This window comes from Pyxicephalus adspersus, chromosome 5, assembly GCF_032062135.1.
Source record: "Pyxicephalus adspersus chromosome 5, UCB_Pads_2.0, whole genome shotgun sequence".
NCBI classification, from domain to species: domain Eukaryota; kingdom Metazoa; phylum Chordata; class Amphibia; order Anura; family Pyxicephalidae; genus Pyxicephalus; species Pyxicephalus adspersus.
Window position 1 is genome coordinate 9,221,993 of NC_092862.1, and position 18,972 is coordinate 9,240,964.

General features: G+C 36.0%; 1 protein-coding gene across 1 annotated transcript in view; it reads left to right on the forward strand.

The window, feature by feature from the left end:
* KCNQ3 (potassium voltage-gated channel subfamily Q member 3) overlaps positions 1–18,972 on the forward strand; it is a 124,356-nt gene that overhangs the window by 93,188 nt on the left and 12,196 nt on the right. Inside the window, exons 7-11 of the mRNA XM_072413227.1 lie at positions 12,961–13,163; positions 14,549–14,651; positions 15,801–15,932; positions 16,228–16,341; positions 17,465–17,543. Of these exons, the coding sequence (XP_072269328.1) occupies positions 12,961–13,163; positions 14,549–14,651; positions 15,801–15,932; positions 16,228–16,341; positions 17,465–17,543 (631 nt within the window). The remainder of the gene's footprint in view (positions 1–12,960; positions 13,164–14,548; positions 14,652–15,800; positions 15,933–16,227; positions 16,342–17,464; positions 17,544–18,972) is intronic.

Consider the following 18,972-nt stretch of genomic DNA (forward strand, 5'->3'; position numbering starts at 1 on the left):
CAAGAGAAAATGCCACCTCTTTGTACATATGTGTCATCTTCACAAATAAACGCTCTGACTCTCCTTGCACATCCCCTGATGAAGCCATCTGGCAAAACGCATCGGGATTCAGATTTATGAGCTTTATGTACCTTTGTTGCAACACTTAGAAGATTCTATACTTAGAAAGAAAGGCATATCCCTATCAAGGGACACCTTTACAGTCCAACTGTGATTTTACCATGTTTGCTTTTCCCACACTGATGTAATGAAATATGTGTCACTCATGTTATGTTATACTTTTTTGAAGAATACACCTTAATTTGCTGCCAAAAATCCATGTCTCTTTTCTACTTGATTCATACCTTGACTAATTACAGGGTTGGCCAGTATATTTCCTATTATCATAGATAGGGTCCACTTTTTTGTTCCTTGCATAACATTAAGACTGACCACATTAGGAATTAATTCCAGCTTCAAAAATAGAACTCAACCTTATGTTATTTCTAGCGAGAGAAAATAAATGTTTAATAACTCTGTTTAATCAATTTATAATAGGACACTCACAGCCTCAGAATAATTACTCCATCTAATTTTAATTACAACTTCATTTCATGGATTTCCCATCATAACTTGGTAGAATAAAGTAATTTGATAACTGGCAACAGGATTCTGATATACTTGTAAGTAATGCCTAGAAGGCCTCTAAAAAGTCAACTATTAAAGGGATAAATAAAGACTTGTAAAGCAGAATATTGATGAACTAATCTTTCATGTCGTCTGTTATACAACTAATAGGCTAATTCTGTTGCTTTCACTCTGAGCTTTGCTATACAGATTGAAAGAATTGATGACAAGTGAAATCAGGCACCTACATTGTTTGCATTTAAAATAATTATTGCTGTTTTAATGAACTGAATGGATGATATTGGAAACGATATCTGCCATGATTTCAGCTTTAATTTTTAAATAAATCTAAAAATCCCAAAATTGCAAGCAGGCAGTGAGAGACCACATGCACTTTTTCAATAAAAGAAACTTACCTGCCCAAATTCTTTACAATGTTCTTTGAGCTGCACATGTACAGGTTAGTCTACATAATTGGCAAATCTTCGTGCCGGAATAAATGGACTCATTCTGGCCTGGTCAATAAAAATGGCCAAAGATCCCAAAAAAGGTCCAGTGAATATGACTGTGGCTCCAGGGAAGTAAATATTAAAGTGTTTTGTTTTCATTTTCTGTATTTATAAAATATTATTTTAAAATATATATTTTTAGTTAGTTGAAAAAATTATTTAACATTTTATTTTTTTAAATATTGAATGCTCTGAATTATTGAAAGGCCCTTTGTTTAAAACCGTTATGTGATATAACTATTATTATTATTATTTTTAGAAATAAAGTGTTTCAATGGTGCATTTAGTTGGTTGAAATTAATTTTTAACTGAGCTAAGCAAACCTTTTCCAAGTTTAATTTTTTATTGAGTTCTTTTTACGCTGAAAAGTTGGAATCTGTGTAGCTTTCGCCTACCAGAGACCTTAAAATTATTGGTTACATTCTGCACATACTTGCAAATGACTTGCCAGGTAGTAAGGGAAATTGTCCCCATTCAGTGTAAACTAAATGCTTTTCAATACAATTTTTATGGTTTACTGCTAAAAATGGTCTTCAAATTAATATTATTATTACACAGTATTTATTTAGCGCTGACATATTATGCAGAACTTTACAAAGTCCAGAGTCATGTCACAAATTGGAAACATTATAATTAAAATTGTATTTCCATTTACACAATTCAATGAAAGATTAGTTAGTGGCTGATATAGCAATGGAAAGTTTTTATTTTATTGTACAATGTGCCATCAAATGGAAAGTCATCAAAAGTTTTTTTTTTTTTTTTTTTTTTTTTAAAGTGCCCAAGATATGGTGTGGAGTCACACAGCGGTCATGAAGTAATCAAGGTCTTGAGAGTTGTTAACATCATTAGTTGTAAGGAACAGACTGTGCCGATGGGCAAAACCGCAGGCGATCGCAGCTTTGATATTTTGAGCCCGTATTGATTAACCTTCCGCCAGCAGAGAAGGAGCTATTTACAGTAAAACTTGGACTAAAGAGAAATGGGTTCACTTTTATCATGTCAAATGTTACAGTAGTTCACTTGCTGTTCAGTGTAACACTTTCCAGATTTTTTTATTTTTTGCGCGTTACACCTAGAATCAGACTTTTGTTAACAGAAACTTTAGGTGCAAAGATAAAATGTTAACTTCACTTGTTGAAGTGTGTCCAAAACCAATATTGCAATCTGCAATATGGGGAGATATCTGCTGATCTGCAACCAATTCAAAACCTTTTTCCTAAATTTTAGGAAGGGTGAGGAAGTATTAAAATGCATTGTTCAGTTGTTAATTGAGTATGTGACCCCATTGGAGAGGCTTTACTTCACTTCCTGTTCCCATGGAAAGGAAAAAGAAAAAGGAGTGTGTTGCTGTCACTGAGATAGGAGGGTATGGACAGCAATGAAAACATTGTAGGTATTTCCACGCTATATGTGCCATTGCTTACTGCCAGGTCAATAAAGAAGAAGAAAATTTCCCTGATTTATCAAAATAGGAGTTTTGGCTGGATTTGGAATTAGAGTAGAAGTTTTGGTAAACTATGCATAAATATGTGCATATTTTTACAAACTCTTAATTAGTTTTTAAACACACCATCTCTGTTGGCCAAGACCTCATCAATCTGCTCACTCATTAGCATGGGGTTTTTTGCCTCTTCCCGGGCACCTTCTTTGTGTTTACATAAGAGATTAGAATACTGGAAGGCTGCAAATATCCAGAAAGGAGATCTGAATCCACAGCAAAAAGGTTTCTCCAGGTAGAACATATTGCATATTATAGCTCTAGGTGTGTCTAGCAGGGTCTAAGCACACCCCAAGGACTTCACTTGGACAGGCCAATAGAGTATTGGAGTTGCCAAATGATTGTGCCATGTTTTAGCCATTGAAGCAAGGTACAAAATTTTATACAAAGTGTAGTTGTGAATAAGTAGGGGCCAAAGGGGCCTGGAGGATCCCTGAAACACTAGGAATTCACTGGAGACACAAGGGTGACAGAAGCACAGAGGGATAATGGAGCACAAAAGGTTACTAGAGCACAAGGGCCATTGATGCAGCAGCATGGAAGATTGGCAACATGTTGTTTAAATGCCAAGCAATGACATTGCTATACATTAAATGTGTTATAGCAAATTATTCACTGGGGTCAGGGGAACAGAATGATCTAGTGAGAAAAAATGAAATTACATCCTGTAAACATGAAGAAAAAGTTACCCCACAGTGCCTGCAGCTACAGAGGTCAGCAATGGCTTGATTTTAAGCTAATTTTCAGTATTAATTTTAAGTATCCCTAAATATTGTAAAAATCCATAATTGGGCCTTATTTTTGCTTCATATGTCACAACTACAGTACTATATATTGTTTGTAACACATCCAAACAAAACAAATCACAATTGTCAGTCCGGTGCATACATTAGATGTGTTCACATCAGTACTAGTCCTTTATTTCTCCTTTCAATTTTTGCCTATGAATATGAAGAGGTCATACTACCACTTATTTTCAAATCCGAACTGAACAAGACAAATGATTATGGGCAAAGTGCATTACCTGCCACAACCAATGTAATCTTTCACTGATATTTAGAACAGGAAAAGATTACTGCTGTTGGGTGTTGGATGAGTAACTGCATTTTTTGCACATGAAACAAACCAGTGGGTCACAATCATCAAATCATGTATTTGTTTTCATTGTCTGTCCATTACATTGTGTTTCACTGTCATCTTAACAACTTCTCCTTCATTTTCCAGTAATGTCATTGTTAGCGATACATTCTTTGGATCAAGCATCAAAAGAAAACTTAGGTATATGTGTACTGATTTCACATTGTCATTCATTGCATGCTTGCCGTTGCCTGCTCCCTTAAGTGTAGTTGCATCACATAGTTTGTAGTCCACATCTCAGCACAGCCGAAATACTACAGATTGTTTTGGGCTCTACTGACATGTGTGGTATTGTAGTTTCTTCGCAACTTGCTTCTTTTTTTAAGACATTTGAAGCATGGTCTATACCCGTATTTGTGTTTATCAATTAATAAAAAAAAATATTTGAGTAGCAAAGACAGAGTAGTTTTGGCAATAGCTGTCAATACATATTTTTTATCTTAATGTTTGTGAAAGTGGCTATTCCGTGACAATTTGATGATTGCAATGTAAATAGTCATGGACATGGTGTACTGGTTGAACACTCAGCCCCAGCATTGCATTGTGGGGTAAAGGTGAGACTTGCCTATTCCCCTGCCATGTGTTGTCTACGGCCATCTGATTTGGTCTTTTGTGCCCACAGACATGCTTCTTCTCACCTTGAAAAGAACCTTTTCCCCATGAGGAACCCTAAAAGAATTTCAGGGTTTCAGAGAACCCCTGCTGTAATCAATAAACATAACAAAGTCTATTTGCATTGGCTGGCAGTGGGTAGAGTGGCCCCCATTAAATGCTATTTTTACAGACCGCCAACAAGTTTTCAACAAGGTTTCATTCAGCTGGCTCCCGCAAGTGGTGTTGGCCATATGCAGGCACCATCTTATGAATGGTCAGATAACCAGAGTTGAAGCAGCCCCTTGTATCTTCTGGTGGAACCCTAGGGTCCCATGGAATCCTGGTTGAGAATGGCTGATCTGATGTACATGCTGGCGGACAGGTAGTCACTGGTCACTTGCAGTTTTGCATGAATACATCAATTGGGCAGGTTAGAAAACTTGCCCTGATCAAAGCAATGTTGGAAGCATCTATGTTCCTTACTCTCTCCTTGATATCACTGCCAAATTTGAAATTGAGACACTCAAAAAGACTTTTTGTATATTTGCTTTTTTGTGAGGTCTATGGCGGCTGCATGTGACCTCCTCTGCAGGTAGCCTTAGGAATCTAGATCCACCAGTCTGAATTCTGGCCAAATTTCAGAAATATTACTGGTCTCTGTGTATTGCCACAGCTATTTATTGGTTTAGTTTTGAACAAGTGTTAAAATTACCATCAATGTCCACAAGGTCTGAACATCATCAGTCTATCTATGTACATCATTATTCCATGTATATAGAACTAAACCCATTCATCCGTAATATCCAGTCCTTGTACTCTCACAAAGACACGGAAATGTGTTGACGGAGTTTGTTGCTGTATCTTTCTCGGATCTTTTAGGTTTTAACTATCCAACAACAGTTTTCTGTCTGTTTTTAAGGTAGAATTCCAGGCAAATCCTTTTTAGAGAGATTAAAATTTGGAGTGAGAAAGACTTAAAATAAATATTTCTTTCTGTGTCTATATCAGGTAGATTTCCCCTTACTCCTTCACTTCTTGTCCTAAATGGACAGCAGTAGGCAAGCGGACATCTCCCCAAAGCGAGGGGACACCCCATTTGTTGAGTGTTCACCCCCAGCTGTTAGACCAGTTACACCATTTATTCTGTTCATGTAACCAGTGGCCAAAAATTTTATTAAACATTTGAATAAACTTAAAATCTGTCTTTATTAAATTTTTCTTGCTAGATATATATAAGTATTCCAAAAGCGCCTCTAATTCCAGTCACCTATGGGCTTTTTCACTTCCATTCTCTGCATCCTAACTTTGCCTGTTGCTACCTGTATAGGTGTTCCCATCTACTTCTGTTTTGCTGTTGTAAAATTTTTAAATCCCCTCCTGCCTTATTTGCTGATGACTAAAGGTACAATTGAACCAACTGATCCCGCAGTGAAAAACTAGAAGAGATTGTAATTCATCCTTACTGAACCCAAAGGTAGGAAAACATGTTTTGGGTGAAATTCTACCAAAAACTGAAGCAGCCCAGGTCCTTTTGTCAGCAATTTCCCATTTATATTGCAGAAATGTCCAGAGCAGCACTAAGATGGGACGGTCTTAAGGTTTATGACAACATATACATATTTCTTTACAAATTTTCTATTTTAGTTTTAACAGTGTTTTTAGTATACGAGGGCGTGCTGAGAAGTTCCTGGCTTTGCCCCTTCCAGATGAAATAGAAAAATGAGTGTGGGGGCATATGACAGGCTAATATCTTAGTATGTAACTGCAAATATCAGGTCTTTGCAATTCTTAAAACTGTTTTTTCTTTTAGTGAGAAGCTGTGATGGCAGAGGCACAAGCAAGTTTCACGTCGTTGGAGTTACGGGCCGTCATGAAGTTTTTGTTTCTCCAGGGAAAGGAGTAACTTCAGCGACGTCAAACTTGCTTATGCCTTGCATTGTATTGCATAATGCACAGTTACATACTAAGATATTAGGTTGTCATATACCCCAACACTCATTTTTCTATTTCATCTGGAAGAGGGCAAAGCCAGAAACTTCTCAGCACCCCTTCGTAATGCTATTTTTTGCTGCTTGAAGTGTGTTTTATTAGCTAACCGCAAGCTGAACCAACTGGTCATATAACAAAGAGTGAGTAAGAATTTGGTTCAGGTAATATTTAGCTTGTGTGATTCTTTATAATAATAAAGTTCCATTAGTGCATGGGCTTGGTAAAGTGTGTCTTGGTAATGCACGTGTTTTACTAGTTGCTTGAAAACCTATAGTTGCATGAAGTAACTGACTGGCCTGTATTCAATAAGACAAGGAACTTGATTCAGTAATCAATAGCAAATAATCTTATACAACCTTGACTTTTTAATTGTTGGTTCAATCATAGGTTTTTGCCTTACTTATATATAAAAGAGTACTAGATGGCAACATTGATATTGCTGTGCCATAGCTACATTACCAGTACACCTACCTGCATGTACCACTTTTGTTAAATATTATCTGCCACACACCAGGAAAAACCTGATTTAAGAAGATGGTCTGAGCAAGTTGTCTAGATATAGATATCTCACTTTGGCCCTTGGTAAGGTTGTTCAGATCCTTACACTGCCCATTGGTAATGCCATTAGCAACTGACTATTCACTTGATGCCTAATATATACCAGAACAGGCCACGAGCCAATGTAACTAGATATTCATAGGTGTATCTTTCGCTGTAAGTGGTTTTAATGTTTTGACCGATTGGTGTATATAACAAGTGCATAATGTGTATAATATAACAAGTAGACATACCCCCCACATCCCTTTTTTTGCCACAGCTTGTTTGCTTTTGCTTCTCTCCCCCTTATCTCTTTTCAGGTTTTCTCATTATTATCTTATACCAATACAACCCATTGCTCCTCTTTTCTTTTTATCAAGCTGATGGATAAACCTAGATATTCTTTCTGCGTCTGTCTTGGAAACATACATATTGCCCTCTATTATTTTTGCTTATCTGCAAGAAGTATTATTTATTTGGTTTATTTGATTCACTTTGTTACAACACATGATTCTTTTCCTATATGTAGCCACTAGATGTGAGAAAATGTTAAAGGCAGCTTGACACAGCTTTGTAGTTGTAATAGAAATTTTACCCACATAGATAGATTCTTATTTTGCCTCAAGATATTTGAATCATTCTGGATTGATGCCTCAATGTTCATGTTCTGATATATTTAAAAATATATTACACAAAGTAAACCTATATGAACTTGTTGGATATCCCATTCCAAAACCAAAGATATTTATATGGAGTTAGATTTCCAAAAACTACCCAAAACAATAAAACCCATGCTTTACATAAAAATACAGATATTACCTTCAATCTCGCAGATCAGTCTGTCTGTCGGGATTTCTTCTATAGGGTCCCACGTTGTCCCGGTATCCGTCTTGGGCTCGGTGCAGAGGGAACACCGCGCGCCGCCATTTTTTCTCTCTTCTTCTGCGTTCTTCTTCCTACGTCACTCCATCTCACACTGTGCAGGGGCGAGATCAGGTTTATGTAGATTGAAAAAAAAATGCTGATCTCACAGCGCATGCGTGGGATCATAATTTTTTCCCTAATGATGAAAGGGCTTCTTTCACCCAAGAGCCTCCAGAGATGACGTAGGTGAGCCTCCAGGGAAGCCCTGTGCTCCAATTTATTGCCTAGGTGATCGAGAATTAAGGGGGCAGTGCTGCACCCTTTTTTAAAAAAAAAAAGGGTGTTGCACTTAAAAAACAAAACACTAACAAACAAAATGTTTACATTAAACAAAAGGGTTGTCTACCTTTTTATTTAAAGTGAAAATTCTGAGTTTAGGTATGCTTTAGGTCAGGCCTCTGTCGTGACCACTCGAGTTCTCCACAACAGGCAACAGTCATGCTGGCACAGAAATGTTATTTTTTGAACCGGTACTACAAAGTTGGAAACACACAACTGTCTGTGAATTCTTTAGTATTAACAATACTCATAATTGGGGACACATGAACTCAATAACGCGGATGGGTGTTCATATACTTTTGATCATCTGGTGTATGAACTGCTATATAAAATCTATTTGGAAAACTAAATATAAAAACTAAATATAAATAATAATGGGCAGTTTTACCTAGAATGAAAAGTCTGGAGTCAAGTCTGTGTTGAAGAATAACAGTTGAAAGGTAAGATGTTTTAGCAAAAATCATGAACTTTTCAACACAAACTAAAACCTCAGTAAACATGTAAGTCTCCCTGGTGAGATACTCAGGAAATTGGGTGGGTAATGGTAATATTTATTTGTTAGAAGTAAAACAAAGCAAAATATTAAAGTGATGTATTGTCTAAACCAAGCATAGTATCAAATGAGGAACTTTTTGTATTTCCCACGTGGTAATAGAGCAAAAACTAAAGTGGTGTTAATAACAATGGCACTGACTATTGTTCAAAATCCTTAAAAAATTCTTTGAGAAAGTAACTGGCTGAAGGAATCATTTAAAATTACGCATTTCCATCAGTAGGGGAATGTTGGAGGCCTTACAGATTGCTGGGTAGTTTGACTCCTACAGTGAAAAGTTTTGCGGATATTTAACTTATTCAGATTTAAATAGCAATTAATGTGTACGTAGACTACAAATACATTTTAAAAAATACAGTAACAAAACCACAAATAATGTGTGCAAATGTATGAGCATAAAAACAATGAACTCACAAGTACATCCAGTTCACAAAAAGGACATTGTGTAATTGGAGAGAGTGCAGAGAAAGACAACTAAACTAATAAAAGGAATGGAGGAGCTCAGCTATGAGGAGAGATTAGCTGAACTGAATCTATTCTCTTGACAAGAGACGTATAGGGGGGATATGATCACACGTTATAAATATATAAATGGTCCATATAGAGAACTCTCTTCCCAATTATTCACTTTAAGGCCATTACAGAAGACAAGGGGGCGCTCTTTGTGTCTGGAGGAAAATAAATTTAATCTCCAGATAAGGAAGGGATTCTTCACTGTAAGGTCTGTGAAAATATGGAATCAGCTCCCTCAGGAAGTAGTTTTAGCAAGTTCTATAGATTGCTTTAGGAAAAAGCTGGATGATTTCCAGAAGCACAGACTATAACTGGGTATTAAAGCATAAAGATATTAGGGACTGTTGATCTGGTTCAACTATGTCTTATAGGGTTTTTATCTGTGATATATTTATTTTCTTTGTGGTTGAACCTGATGGACTTGTGTCTTTTTCCTACCTAACTATGTAACTAAGTAAAAGGCAGCTGCTCACATAGTTCAATAGGGGATGAGATGCTAAAAAAAAATGACCCATACCTAAAATGCACACAAAAAAAATTGTAGATTGGGATAGTTGAAAAAAAATGAAGGAATAAAAATAAGGAAATCAGTTGAAATCAGTTGATTGAAGATTGTTCAAAGTTGATACTTTAGAAAGAGGAGCTGGAAGAGCATTAAGGTGAATAAACCTGTATGGGAGGAGAAGATCTCTTGTCTAATGGTGGGTGTCCAACATCAAAGGATAAAAAAAAAAACTTTGGGAAAGGTTTAGAACTTTGAGCTAAACTTAGAATGGGGTTTTCCCTGTCTACTATTGGGAATGGTCCTGTCACTTCTTGTCTCAATGAACATTCTGTGACATGGACTGAGAAAAATTACCCAATGGAGGCAATAATATATAGGATCATTAAAAGTTACCTGAACCGCAAACTGAAGAAGGGACTTTTCAGGAGACTTCTCTTGTGGGATCTCTTGTGTCCTACTGACTGCTATATCACAACAGGACACATTATTGATTTTAGAGTAGGCTGAAGGAATCATTGAGCACAGCAAGGACCAAAAGATTGACAGTGCTAATTTCTGAAGAGACTTTAGCAGATGATATCACTTCCTAGAAGTGTTTTTTGGCCACTTTCATTGAACTTACTTTTCCTTGTTTCCTCTGTAACTATTACGAGAGCAGTGAAAGGTAGTTCTGGGTTCTCTTCAGATCGCTCTAGTTAGGGCTTGCAAATTGCCAAGTACTTTTACGCTTACCCATGTAATAGAACTGGTGTGTAGTTCAGAGCGGAACAATGTGAAGTGACATTTGAAGCTCAACTCCACCCTCCCAATTGTTGGCAGACAAAATCTGGTTAAACATTTCTAAAATTTGTTGGGAAAAGTCTAGCTCTTCTTGATTATCCATGGCCAATGTACGTTTCTTCCAAAAAGAGAAATAAAGCTATTGATGTAATGAAGGACAGAGGTAAAGAAAAAAACGTGTTGTGCAACAACTTGTCATTGAGTGTTTGAAGCACCTCTGTTCTTTTTATATCCATTTTAGCCTTCTTAAATAAAATTTAATTCTGCAGCAATGTAGATGAGAAATTTGGGCCGTAGAAAGACAAAAAATAAAGCAAAATTTGCATTCATATTGCTCTGTAATGTTGGGTGGCCTATTTTTATTTCCATGTATTGTATTCACTGTATTCCAGTAAAAGAAGATGTAATTGCAGTGTTTAATGGAAAAAAGAAAAAGAAAAAAAAAGATGAAACCAGGATTGCTATAATGTTTATGAGCACAAACTCTACTGTCTTTTAACAGTGCGCTTGTTTACTCTGTACAAAGCCACAAGAGGCTTTTAATCTAGTTTTTAATTTTTTTTTTAAGTATCAAACTAATTGCCATAGACCCTTTCTGTGCCCAGGTTTTCTTGAATAAGAAGTTTGAAAGAGTTTGAAATCCATTGTGTAAAACTTTCATGATTATCAGGACATAAGGTTAAGATGTAATGTGTTTTCCTCATTTAACTCGTCCTGTGTTTTACCTTTGAAATGGAACTCTATCAACCACAACTGCCCGTGTCTACAATATACAGTACACCTGTGTGTTCTGTTGTCTCTATTAAAATTGTGCTTGATAAGTGCAGCAGGTGGACCATCATGTTAAAACTGAACCAACAAATTACCTTAAGCAGACCTATCACCAATTTTTTAACATTAAACCATGTAAAAAGGTGAATACTTTTTTTTTTTATATACATAATGTAAAAATGTGTTGTTTTATATGTTTTCTATTTTTTGAGGAGGACCCCCAAACTTTTTCTTTTAAGCTAAAAACTTTTGGTCTTGAATGTGAATAGAGGGCTACAGCACAAAAATGCAATTACACTTTAAAATAACTCAATAGTTTTTTTAAAAAAAGATATGTGTTTCAGTTACTACAAAGATCATTGTACTAATTAGAATTTTGATGTATAGTGTATTTCCTGTTTCCTTTAGGATGGTCAGATTTATTACTCTATTATAATTCACAACCATTACTTTTTTTGGCTCTGTTTGGGTAGTAGGTACTGTGCCCACCTCTATCACATAATTCTTTTGTGTTTATTTAGTAACTTGCTCACCATGTTGAAGTTTAAGGTGTGAGTACTTTTCTTTACAGACATGTGGTTTGATATCTAAAATAGCCTTAGCTAATTATCTGATTTATGTAGGATGAGTGCAGTCTTCCATCTCCTTTAGGCTAACAATCAGTAAAATTTGCAAATATGGAAAATGGAAACTACAAGGATTGAAGAAGGCCTCACTGGATCCATTGTTAGGAATTTACTGTTCTGTTACCTCCATAGTGCCCCCCCCTACTAGATAATGGACTTTACTTGGCTTTTCAACTGTGCTAATATTGTCCAAGTGAATTTCTTATATATGCTGTATATTTGTGATCCTCTAGAACAGTGACAATCAACTCATTTGATAAAAGATGTTTATTTTGATATTACAAGGGTGAATAACTTAATATGCATTTAACACGTATTGATTTTCTATGCTATAGGAAACTGTTCACCATACTTGGTGAGCATGGTTAGAAACTGCTACAAGACAGAATTCTACAATTATAGATTGAGGATAAATAATATGAGACTGTTAAGGATAGCTACTATTACTTTCCTTTGTGAACATCTGTTCCCAAGCATGTATCATTCCTTATACTATTTAATATTCCCTTGAGCAAAACCCCCCCAAAAAACATTATAGAGCAGCACATAAAAGTAAAAAAAAATTATCAGACTATTTAAGTACTAAAAGTCAATCCTAATCATTTTAATCACAGACCTAAGTAAGTTACTATCCAGAGAAAATGTCTGGGGCATGGGGAGGCCAGTCAATAAGTACTAAAATAAGTCCTCAGTTTTGTAGGTTTTGCACCAGACCCATGGTGCGTTTAAGATTTTGTTTTCTATGTCATGAGTTGTCTTTGTCAAGTTAGTTCTACTGTCACTCTTTTTGTTTATTTTTTTTTTTATTATTCAGATTGTTCACATAATTATTTGATTACTGTAGACCAACTGCTATTCAAGGTGTTTTTACAGCAAATCTTGCAAGCCAGGCTTCTCCAACACCAATCTATAGAGTTACAGGTTTAATCTATAAATTACAGGTTCAAAGTTCTGTGTCATGCAGCCAACCTTTTGGAAAAGGTTTTGTCAATGGGGCAACTAAATGGATGACCAGCAGATATCTCTCCACCATTGTTCAGGAGACATCTGTCCATCTATGAATGTTTTAGATGATTTGATAATAAATTCTCCTGCATTTAGAGGCCTCTGTTAAAGTTTTTTGTTTGTTTTTACAGTCAAAGGTGGAGTCTTCTGGACCGAGTACGCCTGTCCAATCCTCGTGGGACAAGTCCAAAAGCCAAAACCTTTTCCCCACTTAACATCGAAGGTGTGGAAGAGAGCCCCTCTAAAGAGCCAAAAACCATGGGTGTGAGCAACAAGGAGCGATTCCGTACTGCACTAAGGATGAAAGCCTATGCCTTCTGGCAAAGTTCAGAAGGTAATTGTAGCACTTTAATTTTAAAGCTCAACAAGTCACCCTGTGTCACCTTTTACAGTATTTAGGTGCCTTTTTATAGCTGCAACTCTTTCAATGGGAATTTATGAATCAGAACCTGGTTGGCTCATAATGGTACCATTTTTTTCTGTATGTTATGTTTTATAATTGCTTGTAGTTTAGCCTTTACAAATGCCATTACTTAGTTTTTATTTTTATAGACTGTCCATAAATGTCTAGGCAGTTGACTGTTCTTACCAAGGTTTCCCAATCAGGGTTCTGTGGACCCCAAATGTTCCACAAGAAGCTTCCAGGGGTTCCTTGAGCAATTTGTGCCTCTCAGGTCAGGTAAAATCACATACAGTAAATTACCTTCTCAAAAATCTGAGAGATAATCGGGGACTTTTCCAGCATATTCCCAATATTTTCCACTTTTACTTTTTTTTGAGTAAAAATGAAAATAATGGGTAATGTGCAGTTTTAGTTATATTGCATCATTGTATTGTTTGAATTTTCTGTGTTCACTTGTTGGTTGCACAAACTTTTTAAATGGTCTAAATAGAAACTTTGTATTTTTTTTTAATTCAATTGTGGATGTATATTGAAAAAGTTGCCTGAAAACTACCTGAATATTTCTCAAATGTTTGAACAATTAATTGTTTGTCTTATATGGGATGCTGGCCTTGATTGAAGCTTCTTGAATCCAAATTATCCCTACAATAATTCAGTTGAAGTGACACCAGTGATCTTTTAAGCTAACTGTAAGGGTGACATTCTTCCCACTGGCTAGCACTGACCACCATACCAATATATTGTGGGCTCTGGATTTATTATTTATAGCAGGGCTTCCCTTACGTCCTTAAAGTTATTTCAAGGGTTCCCACATGTTAAAATGGTTGAGAAAGGCTGGTTCTGAGTAACAGATTTGTCATGAACAGGGTTATCATTTGAAAGAGACACTACTGCAGAACGTGGTCACTTTCTGTATGTACAGCAGCTACATTTTGCAGGCCTGTAACTGCAAACAGTTATTTTTATTTTGCTAAAAAACGCAATTAGCAGAGTAAACCCTTCGTAGACCAGAAGGTGTTTATATTTTTTATTCCATAATCAATGCAAAAATTAAGTAGATAATTTCTCATCTCAGGACTGTGGGAAGGGCCAACAAAACTATACTTATGCCCCATGGCCGACTCTACAATGCAATCCAAATCTTCATGTTTATAGGTCACCATCAGTACCGTGTATGGAAGCCGTGACTTCCAAAGGGTAAAGCTTGGAAATAATCCCGACGGTTATTTATAGAGACAAAAACAAATTTAAAATTGGTTTACTTGCACTAAACAGAAATTGCTACTCTTATTTCTGTAACCTTACTTTCTTTGTAGATGCTGGAACAACGGGGGATCCCATGGCGGATGGTGGCTACAGTAATGAATTTATGGTGGAAGATTTAATCCCTACAATAAAAGTGGTCATCCATGCTTCTAGGTAAATATCAGTTTGCTGTTAGCATATATAGTAATCAGCACAGTTATGTAACCATCTTAGAAGCAAAAGATACAGCCTTCTTGCAGCCTGCGAAGTAACTACAAATCATGGGCTTCCAGACCAAAACATTGAGGGGCCTCTTCATCTTATATGGCAACCTCCATGGCCAAGAGGACTTTCACCAAGGGTTACATATGGCCTTCTCCCATGCAGAGTAGCACAATGGTGAATTACAAATATATTACCTCTTCCAATCTTCCAATTTGCCTATTGTCTCTCACCTCTGTTCCGCCTATGAGTAGCATTGTGTATATGTCACATGACATACAGTACAAGAATCCCTGGGACAGAGGTGAGTGTCAGCGAGCAGTTGCATGAAAAGTAAAGACAGACACTACAGGAGTGATTATACTTTAATTTCCCTGCTGTGCTTCCCTGCATGGGTGAAAGGCAGGAAGATCCTATACAACAGGAGGGGCACCAGAGGTGGGTCTGCTGGAGTTAGAGAAGGTAAAAAGTTGCCCCTGAGTTTGCATGTGCAAGAAGACCATATGAGAAAAATAATTTTAAGGCCAGAATTCTTTATTAACTCTAAACTGAAGTCCTATACAGGCTTTAGCTTTAGAAAAGTTGCATATGGACAAATTTGGGTACTGTGGTGTGCATAGTCTTGAGCCTAGAAATTTCTGTAATCTAAATACTATGTACAACTATATATATATATATATATATATATATATATATATATATAATTTATATATATAATGTGTGGGTAAAGGTTGGATAAGCTTGATGCAAATATCACTGTATCAGTAAAACAATTATAGCAGATTGGGCTGAGATTAAGAGAAATGGCTTGGTTCTAAATTTAGAGATGGGTCAAGTGCTGCTTGTTAACAAAGTTTGACCATGATCAAAGTAATGCCCAGAACTCCTAATTATGGCTTTTTTGGCCAACAGGGGATCCTGGGAGACATCCTTGGGTACCAGCTCCAAAGCAGGACATCACATTAAATTACTTGAATTTACTTTACCCTAATTTACTTGAATGATGTCACTGGTTTTTATAATGATGTTGGACTGGAAGTGCTTATTTGTGTATTTTATTATGTTGCTGTTAAGACTGCAAACCCATTGTCTCCCATACAGAATAATGCAGTTCCTACTACATAAGAAGAAATTTAAGGAGACTCTGCGGCCTTATGATGTAAAGGATGTGATAGAGCAATATTCTGCCGGACATCTGGATATGCTCTCTAGGATTAAATACCTCCAATCAAGGTAAATTCACTATTTTAAAATAGATGAGCATCATTTTATATTTTGAAGAAATGCCATACTTTAATATATTGGGGTTTATTTACAGTTTATATTATTTTAGTGAATCAGCCTCATTATGTAGTAAAAGCTGTTAAAAAAATTAATCTGTTTGCATGGTGCTGATAAAGTTGCTGTCTTGGCATTTTTGGTATTTGATATTTGTGTCTGGTTACAAAGTATACACTTTTTATTTGATTACATTTCATATTGACCCCAATAAATACAGCAAACTCCTCTTTCTTTTCGTTTTTTCTAGAATAGATATGGTTTTTGCTCCAGGTCCCCTTTCCACTCCAAAACATAAAAAGTCCCAGAAAGGAATAGGTGGACTTAGTGGAGGATATGGCTATCCATCTCAACAGTCTCCAAGGTAATATGACCTTAATGTGTAAGCTTCAAAGTATTGTGCAGGTTATTTGACGTTTGGCTAACCATCAGCATATCTAAAATACTGTTTACTTGTATTCAGCATAGATCCATAAGTTTTTTTTTTTTTTTTGTAAAGGTGGTTGTTGTCACCCACCCAAGTGTTCTCGGAGGCAGGTCCACAGGGATTCTGTTCTATATTAAAGTCTCAGTTAACATAGCTAGGATAATGTTCTTTGTTTTTGCTATTTGAATGGACATTTCTAATCTCATTGGACGAAAATAACTGATACTTTTTTGAAAATAGGAAATCCTATCCGGTGTATTAGCTTTGTTCATTGAGCCTATAGTCTTACAAATAAAGAAAAGTTGCTGCAGCGGTGAAAAATACGAAACACTGTTTGCCTTGGGACACCACAGGTGTTCACGCTGTGGGGTGAGAAATATAAATGGGCCATTAAATGCAGGTCCTGGTGTGGGAAAACCTTGCACGAGTATCTGATAGTATATAGTAATATCCATACTGTGTTATAACTGGACCCTTTTAACATAAAATATACTGACACACAAACTTAGTTAATTGAAATGTATTTTTTGGGGAGGATATTTGGAAAAACTTTTTTACACACAGGAGCAGGACTTACCTATAGTTTGTTGTGAAGTTAGAATATAAAGTAAATTGAGCATTTCATACTATACAAGTATAAGTACTATACAAGTACAAGTCACAAAAGATATGCCAATCAGAACACTAGCACATTCATGATATTAGACCAACTGATCCAAAGCAAAAAATATACAGTTAGGATCCAGGATTAATACATTATATCCAGAAATCTGAACTATATACAGGATTTAGCTAGTCAAGCATTAGAACATTTAGAACTATATTTAGAAAACCCGACATTTCCTCAAACATTCGCTGGTGGGAATTAACTACTTCCATTGATACACATAGACCTGAAAGATCCCCACCAGGAAATTAGATGAGTCATAATACTAATCCACCCTATATAGATAAATTAGTTACAGAATTTTGTTAATTACAAGAGCTAGAGATAACATAAAAAATGTTTTATACTTGATACAAAAAGTTCATCCTTGAGACGTCATTCTTTAATTTTCAGGCATGAGCCTTATGGTTCCAAAGCATCAGATTATGAAGACCAAAGCATGATGGGAAAATTTGTGAAAGTGGAACGACAGGTACAGTACAAACACGCATCCTGAGCAATGTCAAATATTCAATAAAAGTTTGGGTAGCCCATACACGGATAAAGCAGAATCTGTCTATTCTTACAGGTAGAGATGAGCAGTTGAATGTAGTTTCATGGTGAACTTTCAAATTTAGTGTTTCCCAAAGTAGGTCAGACCCTGGAGTTGTGTTACATGAATGTGGATAAGCAAAGTTGACTTTTATCAACAAAGCCATGTGATCCAGCTATTGCTATGGATGCTGACACAGAATAGTTGGCCAGGCTCACCAATAATGGGGCTCTGTTTACCAACAATGATGTTCCTTTATGGCAATTTTTAGTCAATTTTGGCAATCCATTCATCCAAAATGCAAACACAAACCAAAGTAAGTAGCAGAAATAAAACAAACTTTCACCCACAAGTTTACCCAGCCACTGCAATGTATTAATTTTAGAAGAGTATGGTCAATAACCACTTCAATATTTTTAGGATCTAATTTAAAACTAAAAAAACACAATGGCATTGTGTTATAAATCAGTGATATAAATGCCAGAGTTATCTGGCTCTCTCTAGCTTTAGTAATATAACACAATGGAGCACATAGATCTGGCAAAGTCAAGGTAAACACTGAACTTCCAATCTGTATATTTGTCCAAGCCAGTAACTTACACTACTAAAACCTTTGAATCAGTAATATAATAATATCTTAAGAAGCATTGGCAGCCTTTTTTTAATATTGTCCCTTAGTGTCCCTTATCAACCATTTTATTTGTCAGTGAAGAACCCAGACAGGTCATATCTAAAAAAAACCTAAATGTAACAGTACATGTTTCCGTCTCATGAAAGATATATGTAGCAGGGCTGTGGAGTCCATACAAAAATCCTTTGATTCTGACTCCTCCTTTCATGGTACCAATGACTCTGAATTCTCTGATTTAAATATGCTGATATATGCTAATATTCCATGTTAATTGAAACACAACACATGGCATTTCATCACTGCCATTGTAAGGCTATATGAAGATGGCGTCTGCTTTGGGAAGATGAATTTCTGACCAGGAAGCTGACACTCTACCTTATTGACCAGCCTGTAATTTCCAATATGTAAACTAGTAAAGTTTATGCCTACATTGTAAATTAAAAACACAATATTGAAAACAAAGCTTTATTTATTGTTTTTATCAAAAGACTGCAGATATAAAGAGGATCAGGAACAACTTTTCTTGTTCAAAAATATAAATTACATAAATCAGAAAAACAATTGTAGAACCTAAAACAGCATGAATGTTTATAAATTTGGCATATAGCTGTAAAATACTTGGTAAATAAATAGGAGTTGGAATCGGTAGATTTTTATGCCGACTCTGACTCCAGATAATCCAAAATTACTCCGACTCCAACTCCAAAGCCCTGATATGTTCATAACATAAGAAAAGTA